Consider the following 12,294-nt stretch of genomic DNA (forward strand, 5'->3'; position numbering starts at 1 on the left):
CAATGTGATTCAGTTATATAGACACATATTCTTTTTCATAGTCTTTTCCATTCTGGTTTATTGCACAATATTGAATACAGTTCCCTGTGCTATACAGGAGAACCTTACTGTTTAACTATTTTACATACAGTAGTTTATGTCTATTAATCTCAAACTCTTAATTGGTCCTTCCTCCACTCCCTTTCCCCTTAGGTAACCATAAGTTTGTTTTCTGTGTCTGTGAGTCTCTACTTTTGTTTCATAAACAAGTTCACATATATCGTGTTTTAGATTCCACATATAAATGATATCATATGGTATTTGTCTTTCTCTTTCTGACTTACTTCATTCAAGTATGATGATCTCTAGGTCCATCCGTGTTGCTGCAAATGGCAATATTTCATTCTTTTTTTCTGACTAAGTAGTATTCCAGTGTGTATGTGTGTATACATGTATATACACACACACACATATATATACTACATTATGACATTTTTAAAATGCAATACCATACAAATGTTTAAAATTATGTTTTGAAACAATACTTAATGGACTGGAAAAAAAGTCAGTTATGTAGTAAATAACAATCAGATGTAAAATAATATGTACACTATGACTAAAATTATATATTATACATAAATTCACACACGTGTATATGTGTCTACACACATGTTATGTGTAGACATATATATGTGTGTATTTGTATACATACAGGCTTCCTAGGTGGTTCAGTGGTAAAGAATCCTCCTGCCAATGCAGGAGACGTGTGTTTGAACCCTGGGTGGGGAAGATCCCCTGGAGATGGAAATGGCAACCCACATCAGTATTCTAGCCTGTGAAATCCCATGGACAGAGGAGCCTGGTGGGCTACCGTCCATAGGGTTGCAAAAGAGTTGGACACAACTTAGCAACTAAACAATGTATACATATGCCTGCAAAGAAAAGGATATCTCTGGATTAGGGCTTCTCAGCCATGGCACTACTGACATTTTGGACCAGATAACACTTTGTTGAGGGAAAGAAGTGCTGTCTTTTGTATTGTAGCATGCTTATCAGCACCCCTGGCCTCTACCTTCCAGATGTCAATAGCATTCCTCTAGATGGTGACCACCAAAAATGTCTCCAGACATTGATATATGTCCCCTGGGGGCCCAAACTGCTTCAGGTTAAGAACTGCTACTGGTTGACAGGAAAAGAGGCAACATTTATTTCCAAAATTCTAAAATCAGTATGTGTTGCATTTAAATGTTATTTAGTACAGGAAAAAAATGTTATTATATAAAGCAAACTCATGAGTGAGAGAAACAATGATTTATATTTTAGGAGACTAAACTGTGGTCAAGGAAAATATGTATTACAGGAGCTTCAGAATATCTGCTGTGACTGTTTTTTCATCAGAAATTACTTAGTAATTGGTTAACAGTATAAAAAATAGAGGAAGAAATTAGGAGAAATCTCATCTACCTGCGTCAATAACATCCGAGTAGTAACAGCAGAAAGAGGTGGGTAAACCAGAATTGGTTTAGTTGTCTCGCCAATAGCATCACCAATCAGCTTTCCACTAGAACAGTAAGCTGCAACTGCAAAGACGTATTTTTCATTGGTTTCTAAACCTTTTACCTCAAAAACGCTTTTGCCATCTGCTGGTATCTATTAACAAAAACATATTTCAAGTTATACATGGAAAATTAAAGTAAGGGTTTTTTTAATATAATTAAGTGATCTTTATAGGTTAAAAAAAACTTTCCATTTACTGTAAGATTTTAGATATGACTCAAGTTGAAATCAAGAGAAATTCACTGAGACAGTGATTACATAAAGGAAAAAAAAAAAAACAGCAACACTCAGTTGTAATTAATAAGACTTTTGGTAAGATTTCCTGACATTCAAAGGTTTTTTCAGTTCAACATACCGCTTCTCCTGAGTTTGGGAGATGATTATTATTTAGTCTTACTTTTCCATAGCTTCCTTCCGCTTTGCGACCCAAAATGCAATACCAGCAGACCTGCCAAGGAGAGAGATGAGCCTGTCATCTCTAGTCAGTTTAACACAGCATTTGATTTCTTTTATCATGATGTGGCAAAAGGAATACTTTTCTGTACAAAAATATAACTATTCAAGTTTTAAAATATGAAACCTCAGTTTACAAAGATACTTAGGTGTACACTTTTTAAAAATACAAATATAGTTTACCTGGGACCAAGACTAAAATATTATTCATTATTAATTACTTTTAGCTACTATGAAGTGAGTAGTTTCTATATGTTAAGCAGTGTTCAGACAGTGGCAGAGAGTGACTCCAAAGATGAGCTCATCTTGATGACAAAAAGACCAACACGGAAATGATTTTCACATTTTATTTAATAAATGACAAAAAGTAAGTGGTAAAAGAACCAAGGCACTAAATTGTAGTGCTTTAAATAAAATGTAAACATGCATATGAAAAAGCCTAGAAGAAAATGTTTCTAAATAAGAATAGTAGAGTTTGGATGATAAAATGGTAAAATTATGGGTAATATTTTTTCCTCTGGTCTATAAATTTTCTGAAACATTGTATTCCTTTGATAATTATTAAATACAGATGTAAACCAAAAGCAAATGCAAATTTCACAGAAAAAAAGCAAACTTAAAACTTGACTAACTGGTTAGACAATAATGGTCTCTTTGTCAAAACATCAAAATAATGGAGATACCTCATCATCATGAATTTTTCTCACTGTAGGGAAAGGGGGAGAGGTGATACTGTCCAGGGGTAGGTGATGGAGGGGTCGTCATCAATGTGGCGTTTCATTCTCTTTTCCCCAAAGGCCCCACCTCACAACATCTCAACTTCTAAAACTAGACAAAAAGGGTAGGGGGCGGGGAATGTAATTGTCTCAGAAGCAGCTGCCTCTTACAGCTCCGCCTGCTATTTCTCCCTCTGGGTCAACAGAAAAATACTAATTGTGTGTTGTCCGCACAAGTAGTTCTCCACTCTGACTATGCAACAGGATCGTTTTTTAAAATACAGTTTGTACATAATCAACCATTTAAAAAAAAATTACATCTACCCAAGCCTGCCTCCCTCAATGAATACGAATACCTAGTACAAAATAGCCAAACTTTTGTGTTTTTAAAGAAAATTTCTCAGGTGATTAAAGAGCACTAGGAAAGGTAGAACTTCAAGGACAGAAAACACAGTGAAGGAACTTGAAAGATGGAGGCCAGGAGAAGAGAAAAAAAAAAAAAAACTCAGCATGACTCTCAGAAAAAAAACTTAGAAACAAACTTTCCTTGACATTTCATGTAAAAAAAGTGCCATAGAGGTAAAAAAGAAGAAATGTACTGTTTTATGACCTAGATCATTATTGCTCTAAGTGAAGCTCTACATATTTTGAAGCTCTACGGAATTTGAAGAGTAAGTTTTCTCTAAAAGCATTTTTACAAGCAGGCTTTATATTTCTATTTTGTTACCCAGATGAAAACATCTTAGTTTATATAAGAAGAGTAAATCCTTAGAATCTATGTAAGAGTAAGGACACAATGGAAAAATCACCACTAACTTTGAAAGTAAAATTTTATAAATAACATTAATATTTTCAACTATTAAAACAGATGTTAATGCAAAGAATGCCTTAACAAGAGGATTTTGGTAAAACAAAAGATGGCTGAAATCACAAACTAGAAATTGTATTTAAGCCCACAGCACCACCTAGTGCTAAAGAGTAGGTAACAGAAGGTGTCATTTCCAGCAGCATGCAACTCTCCCAACATAGAACATACATCAACTTCACATCATGTGCTGAGTTACAAGTCTTACAGCTGCAGGTCAAGTGTGGGATTCTTATGTCTTCCTATTTTTAACCATTATGAAATAAACTAGTCACTAATTTGAGATACATAAAAAATAAGAACCTGGTTAAATAAATCAAACTATTTACATAAAAACAAACAAAAACTCTTGGGAAATTATCCAGTCTTAGTTCTATCCTGAATTTCTGAAGCCAATGAATCCTTATTCTTAAAACAGATCCCCCAGATCCAAAGTTGAATTTTAATACTGCTAGAAATTACAATAACGCATTTATCATAGCACAGTTGGGTATAAGATGAATGTTGTTACTATTCTTTCAATTATAAGGCATTAGGAAGGTGGTATTACTTCTCACTGATGTCCACCTCCCATTAGTCTGCTGCTGCTGCTGCTGCTGCTAAGTCGCTTCAGTCGTGTCCAACTCTGTGTGACCTCATAGATAGCAGCCCACCAGGCTCCCCAGTCCCTGGGATTCTCCAGGCAAGAACACTGGAGTGGGCTGCCATTCCCTTCTCTAATGCATGAAAGTGAAAAGTGAAAGGGAAGTCGCTCAGTCATCTCCAACTCTTAGTGACCCCATGGACTGCGGCCCACCAGGCTCCTCCGTCCATGGGATTTTCCAGGCAAGAGTGCTGGAGTGGGGTGCCATTGCCTTCACCACCCATTAGTCTGAAACTTCTCAAAAAATGGAATCATGCTTTATTTGTGTTTACTTCTATACTTTACCTCACATAGAGCTTAACAGACAACAGACACTCAATAATGATCACTGAACAGAAGTTATGGAAAAAAATCATCAGATAATATAATCACAGAGTATAACCTCATTAACTGATTTTAGCAAACCTTGTTACATAAGGTTAATCCAATACATGTAGGGACCTTGGTTAACATGCCAGCAATATGATATAATATCTCATTTAGTTTTCACAGCAGAAACATTTTACAAATGAAAAAGTGACAAAAACAAATTTAAGAAAGGTTCAGAAAGTATATTTAGATTTCCTAAGGTCACACTGCTGTACTAGAGCGAGAATTTTATGTCTGTGTTTGTCTCACTTCAAAGCCCATGCCCTTTCGACTGTATCGAGTCAGTGTAAGTTCAAACAGAACATCCTGAGGATAATCAAAGAAACAACTTTGTTTTTTATACAACATCAAAGAGCATGTGTTCATCACCCAAAAGAGGAAAATGTAACATTTAAAATATGAATTAGATGGAACCAAATGCTTGTGAGGAAACTAAATCTCAAGTTATAGTCACACACAGACTAATTCCAAGGCACTGGGGTTGGGAGAAAGAGCTTCAGTAAACACATAGAGCTATGACTTATAATATGAATGGAATTATTGTTTGCTTTTATTAAAAGACTCTTTTAATAAAAATTTAGTCCGACTCTTTGTGACTACATGGATTATATAGTCCATGGAATTCTCCAGCCAGAATACTGAAGTGGGTAGCCTTTGCCTTCTCTAGGGATCTTCCTAACCCAGGGATCGAACCCAGGTCTCCCACATTGCAGGCAGATTCTTTACCAGTCGAGTCACAAGGGAAGCCCAGGAATACTGAAGCCTGTCCCTTCTCCAGCAGATTTTTCCAACCCAGGAATTGAACCAAGGTCTCCTGCATTATAGGTGGATTCTTTACCAACTGAGCTATCAGGGAAGCCTTTTATTAAAACAATCCTCATTTACTCAGAAGAACTTTACAAAGAGCCTCTAAATTCACCACCCCTCAATCTTCTTGTCTTCAACATTGGTTCTCAGAGTAACTTTTATCCCCTTCAAGTGTCTGAATCTATTTTAATGAAACCTTCTTGATACTGAGCACTCTAGTATATCAGTGTGTGACTGTTACAGTGATAAAGGTACTTTGAGAGAAATGCTTCTCTCTTATTTCTCCTTATTATATATTTCGGTATAGCAAAGCTATATGGAGCCAAAGGGGAAATAGCATAAAGGCAAAAGGGTCATGAAGAAACTAAATTTAGTTAAGATATTAAAATACTAATCTCAGTGTTCAGGGTTTACAAATAAGATTATCCAAGTGCTAAAAGCAATAAAACATCAATCATTACAGTTATTGAAGTACCTTTGATGCTTTTCTTGAGGTAAAGATCAAAATAGACAACATACCTTAACATCAGAAACAAATGGGGCCGGTTTTAATGTCACAGAACGGTAAGTTCGGGAGAGCAGGATGGGTGGAGGAGGGACCCTGCTTTTCTTTCTTTTGGCAGTTTCCACATATTTCTGATATGAATATTGTATACTTTGTTCTGCTTCAGTCTTCTCAATCAAAGAATATGCTTCCTATGATAAAGTGTGAAAATAGGAAAATACATTTCAAGAGCTTGAATTTCATTTTATTGGAGAATTCTGGTGATGTTAAACAACATTATTTTCATATATGTATTTTTTGGGCCTCGGTAGTATACATATTTCAAGCATTGAATGGTATTCCAGAAGTAAAAACTAACTACTAAACAAGGACAAGTAAAAAATAGCTATTAAGACAATTACACCGTATGTCTAACATGTTTATCATTATTATTATACATTAATATAAGACATTTCAGTTTCAGATCAAGTCCTCTGAATATCTGCCATCATATTTCACTGTCCTTAAAAAATTTTTATAACAATTATCTGCATTTATACTTATGAATTGTATATTTACACTTAGTGCAACTTGAAATATGATTCCAAGTAATGATCATTGGTATATGTGGTTTATAAAATTAATATTATTGAGGGTTTCTTACTATCAGCAAAAAGAAATAAAATATACACAAATATCTATTCTTTTTTTTTTTTAATTTATTTATTTATTTATTTTTAATTTTTACTTTACAATTCTGTATTGGTTTTGGCATAGATTGACATGAATCCACCACAGGTGTACATAATATCTATTCTATAAACCTAAAGGAAAGGCAATAACCTTTTTAAAGATTACACATTTAGTGACAACAATAAAACAAAAAAAAAACATAAAAATCAGAAAATCTAAATATTTCAAAAGTAAAACTAAATCAACAATAATATATATAAATGAGTTAAACTCCTTTTATATTAAATGAAAAAGCAAAGACTCGGATAAAGTGCTAAAGCAAAAACTCATGTAAAAACTAAAATTGAATGATAGAAAATAGAATAGCCTTTCAAACAAACAATGCTTCGATGATTAGATATCCATGTACAAAAGAAAAAAGAGGGAACCATATATCACATTATATACAAATAGTTAACTCAAAATGAATTATGGACCCAAATGTAAAAGCTAAAATTATAAAATACTTAGGAGAAAATATAGAAGTAAATATTCACAACCTTGAGTTAAACAATGCTTTCTTAGATATGACACCAAAAGCACTCCAACAAAACAAAAAGCAGATAAATTTAAATTCATCAAAATTAAAAACCTCAAATGATATCATCAAAATAATAAAGACAGCTGACAGACTGGAACAAAATATTTGCAAATCATATATCTGATCAAGGAATTGTATTCAGAATATATAAAGAACAGTTGCAATAATAAAAAATAATAAAATAATAAAAATAAAAATAATGAAAAAATTCCATTGAAAAATGAACAAAGGGTTTACCTGAGGAAACCAAAACTGACAAAAGACACATGTATCTCATTGTTCACTGCAGTACTATTTACAATAGCTAGAACGTGGCCACCTGATGGGAAGAGCTGACTCATTGGAAAAGACCCTGTGTTGGGAAAGACTGAAGGCAGGAGGAGAAGGGGACAACAGAGAATGAGATGGTTAGATGGCAGCACTTACTAATGGACATGAGTTTGGGTAAACTGCAGGAGTTGGTGATGGACAGGGAGGCCTGGCGTGCTGTGGTTCACAGGGTTGCAAAGAGTTGGACACGACTGAGTGACTGAACTGAACTGAACTGAGAACATGGAAGCAACCTAGATGTCCATCAACAGATGAATGGATAAAGAAGTTGTGGTACATATACACAATGGAATATTACTCAGCCATAAAAAGGAATGCATTTGAGTCAGTTCTGATGAGGTGGATGAACCTAGAACCTATTATAGGGTGAAGTGAGTGAGAAAGAGAAAGATAATATCATATTCTAACATATATATATACATGGAATCTAGAAGAATGGTACTGAAGAACAGGGTAGCAATAGAGAAACAAACATAGAGAATAGACTTATGGACATTAGACTTATGGACATGGGGAGAGAGGAGGAGAGGGTGAGATGTATGGAAAGAGTAACATGGAAACTTACATTACCATATGTAAAATAGATGGCCAACAGGAATTTTTAGTATGGCTCAGGAAACTCAAACAGGGGCTCTGTATCAACCTAGAGGGTTGTGATGGGGAGGGAGAGGGGAGTGAGGTTCAAAAGGGAGGGGATATATGTATATGTATGGCTGAGTCATACTGAGGTTTGACAGAAAACAGCAAAATTCTGTAAAGCATTTATCCTTCAATAAAAAAATAAATTTTAAAAAAATGAACAAAGGGTTTGAATAGACATCTCTCCAAAGAAGATAACACAAATAGCCAGTGAGCAGATGAAAAGATACACATTATCACTGATCACTGGAGATGGAAATACAGAAGCTAACTAAAAAATACAAAAGCAGAAAAACCTCGACACAGCAATAATGATGAAAGAAACTCAGATATCCAAAAACCTACTTCCCATAAGTGTCAATCTTAAATGATATTATTAAAAGTTAATATTTCAAATCTCAATGAACTGAAAATTCCTATGTCATTTGTTAAATTTCTAACTACAGAGAAAGACAGATAGCTTCTGAAATAATATTCTAAAACTATTACAGCTTTGATAACAAAATCTGAAAAAATGACTGCACTTAAAAACATAGAGAAATCTTTTTACAAATACAAATGCAAACATTCTAAATAAAATACTAATTCACTGATCTAATAATATATTAAAGGAATAGTGTACTGTAATTATGTTGTCTCCTCAAGAATAAAAGGATGATTTACTACTAGGAAATCTAGGAATATAATTTAACTTATCCATAAATCAAATGAGAAAAAATATGATTACAGGCTCAATGGCCAAAAATACATTTGAGCAGTTTTTAAGATTATTAATTTAAAAAGAAATCAAAAGGGAAGTCAAAAAGTATCTTAAGACAAATGAAAACACAGCATACCAAAACTTACAGGATTCAGCAAAAGTAGTTTTAAGAGAAGGTTTATAGTGAATATGTCCACCATAAGGACAAATATCGCAAATAAACTAACTTCACACCTCAAGGAAATAGAAGAACAAAAATCCTAAGATCAAAGTTAGTTGATGAAATAACAAGGATAAGAGGGGAAATAAATAAAACAGAGACCATAAAGACAATAGAAAAGCTCAACTAAAACAAAAGCTGTTTTATAAGATTAAAAAAATTGACAAACTTTTAGCTAGATGAATAAAAACTAGAGAAAGACTCATATATTAAAGAAACACAAAGAATCATAAGAAACTATTGTGAACAATTATGTGCCAACAACTGAATAACCTAGAAGTGGATAAACTCCTAGTAACATACAACCTACCAACAGTGAAACACCATAAAGAAACAGAAAATGCAAACATACTAGAAACAAGTAAGAAAATGGATAAGTAATCAAAAACTTCCCGATAAAGAAAAGTCCAGGAGTAGATGGTTTCAGTGGTGAATTCCTGCCAGAAGTTTAAAGAATTAACACCAATCCTTCTCAAATTATTTTAAAAAACTGAAGAGAAAGGGACACTTACACACTGATTTTACAAGGCCAGCATTACCCTCACACCAAAACCAGACAAGGATAGTATGATACAAGAGAAGAAAACTACAAACCAAGATTGTTGATGTATACCTGAAATTAACACAACATTGTCAATCAACTATACTCCAATAATTTTTTAATTTAAAATAAAATAAGCTACAAAGATATATTGTACAGCACAGAAAATAAAACCAATATTTTATAATGACTATAAATGAAGCAGGGCTTCCCCAGTGCTTAGTAGATAAAGAATCCACCTGCAGTGCAGGAGATACAAGAGACACGGGTTAGATCCTTGGGTTGGGAAGATCCCCAAGAGAAGCAAACAGCAACCCATTCCAATATTCTTGCCTGAAAAATTCCATGGACAAAGGAGCCTAGAGGGCTACAGTCCAAAGGGTCACAAAGAGTCAGACACAATTGAGCAACTAAGCATGCACATAAATGGAATAGAACCTTTAAAAGTTGTAAATCACTATATTGTACACCTGTTACTTAAGGAAATGGCAATCCACTCCAGTACTATTGCCTGGAAAATCCCATGGACAGAGGAGCCTGGTAGGCTACAGTCCATGGGGTCACAAAGAATCAGACACAACTATGCAACTTTACTTTACTTACATAATGTTGTACAGCAACAACACTTCAATTTCAAAAAATAATTCCAAAAAAAAAAAACCATACTATTTTATTGCCACAATAGTACTGAAGTCCAAAGTACAATCGTTTGAATGCAGTCTCTCTCCCTATAGTTCTCATTAGAGAACATGTGACCTACTGCTTTTTATAAGCCACTCAACACTTAAAAGGGCTTCCCCGGTGGATCAGCAGTAAAGAATCCACCTGCAATGCAGGAGCCAGAGGAGACACGGGTTCGATCCCTGGCTCGAGAAGATTCCCCTGGAGATGGCCATGGCAACCCACTCCAGTATTCTTGCCTGGGAAATCCCATGGACAGAGGAGAGGCGGGCTACAGTCCATAGGGTCACAGACAGTCAGATACGACAGAAGCAACTTAGCATGCATGCAGCATGTATACAATGCTTATAAGGACAGGCTGATGTTAAATATATCTGAAAATGCCTTAACATCCACAGTGCAGCAGAACACTTATGGAAAGATGTAATGCAACTTTGAAGGGCATGATAACAATCATAAGACTGGAATGATAAAGCACCATTTTTATTCCTCATCTAGTAGATCTCTCAAAGTGTATTCTGGGTTCTCAACAATATTATGTACATTTCAGAAGGAGATGAAAAGTAGGTTAAGTCATATCCAAGAATCCTAACAAAGAATATTGCTGAGAATAAAATATACAACTTATAAGATCTAAGAGAAAAGACAGAAAAAAATGTGGTTTGATAGAAAAGAATCTATCGAAAGCACCAAAAATTATTCTGATATGACAAAACAGAATATCCCAGAGTGCTTAAAGTGGAAGAGAGAATAGAAGTGGTAGTAATAATAATGGCTAACATTTACCAACTGCATATACTGTGCTTAGTCGCTCTTTGTGGACTGTAGACCACCAGGCTCTTCGATCCATGGGGATTCTCCAGGCAAGAATACTGGAGCGGGTTTCCGTGCCCTCCTCCAGGGGATCCTGCCAACCCAGGGATCAAACCCAGGTCTCCCACATTGCAGGCCGATTCTTTACCATCTGAGCCACCAGGGACGCCCTTATTGACTGCTTACTCTGTGCCAAATGTTAAGCATTTTATAGGCATTTCATTAAATCTTCCCCAAGATCACCCACTTTACAAATGAAGAAACTAAAACTTAAAGAGAGCATAAGTAACTTGACCTTGGTCGTATAGCTAGTCAGCAGCAGAACCACAGCTCTAATCAAGATCCTTCTACGTCTAACCACTATGATTTCTTGTCTTAATACAAAGTGAAGTTTAAAAGAAGAATGAAAAGGCAACCTAGATGATGTTTTCTCTGCAATAACCTCAAAATATTTAAAAGAAAAAAATCCTAAAATGTAAATATGCTAAAAGAGAGAAGTCTTCTTTTGAAGACCTGGGGTCAAAATATTACCTCATAAGAGGGGGGTTAGAATAAAAAAGGGGTTTACTCTTTATGAGGAAGATTTTAGCCTGGAACAATTTCAAAGAACTGAGAAGATCTCTGAAGTAAATTGGTTTACATATACTTTTCCTCAAAAAAGCAAATAGGATTGATCTGACTAAAATGCTACAAAATAGGGAAAATCATTTCAGTTGGTAACATAGTTAATACAATAGTTTTTAGGAGCTCTGCACTGTGCTCAGTCCCTCAGTCACGTCTGACTCTCCCACCCCATGAGTTATAGCCTACCAGGCTCCTATGTCCATGGGATTCTCCAGGCAAGAATACTGGAGTGGGTTGCTATTTCCTCCTCCAGGGGATCTTCCTGACCCAGGGATCAAACCCAAGTCTCTTGTATCACCTGCACTGGCAGGCAGATTCTTTACCACTGCACCACCTGGGAAGCCCTGAGTTGTAAATTCAGGAAATATTAAAACCAGGAGTGATTAGAACTTCTAGTGGCTGGGCTTCTTCATTAGTTATGGTTCCAAATTAGGGCCATAAAAGTAGACTTTGTGTTAATTATAAAAAATAATCTGCTAATCCATAATGCTCTCTTTGCTTAGAGTTGAAGCACTATAACTGAATTTTGGAACAGTCAATTACTGATTTAAGTTTCAACAAACAGTACAAGATCACTAGATGCATCAGTTAGGGTTCTTT

The 12,294-nt window shown here is 35.1% G+C and overlaps 1 protein-coding gene across 4 annotated transcripts in view; it reads right to left on the bottom strand.

Annotated features, from left to right (window-relative positions):
- Positions 1-12,294, bottom strand: part of CFAP54 (cilia and flagella associated protein 54) — a 315,472-nt gene that overhangs the window by 237,919 nt on the left and 65,259 nt on the right. For all 4 annotated transcript variants that reach the window (XR_005719649.1, XM_040232778.1, XM_040232776.1 and 1 more), the window contains exons 20-22: positions 5,909-6,085; positions 1,892-1,984; positions 1,444-1,629 (exon numbers count right to left, since the gene is read on the bottom strand). Coding sequence is in view for 3 of the 4 variants with exons in the window: in XM_040232778.1 (XP_040088712.1) it covers positions 1,444-1,629; positions 1,892-1,984; positions 5,909-6,085 (456 nt within the window). In the remaining variant the exon portion in view is untranslated. The remainder of the gene's footprint in view (positions 1-1,443; positions 1,630-1,891; positions 1,985-5,908; positions 6,086-12,294) is intronic.

Source organism: Oryx dammah, unplaced genomic scaffold (assembly GCF_014754425.2).
Source record: "Oryx dammah isolate SB20612 unplaced genomic scaffold, SCBI_Odam_1.1 HiC_scaffold_29, whole genome shotgun sequence".
Classification (NCBI taxonomy): domain Eukaryota; kingdom Metazoa; phylum Chordata; class Mammalia; order Artiodactyla; family Bovidae; genus Oryx; species Oryx dammah.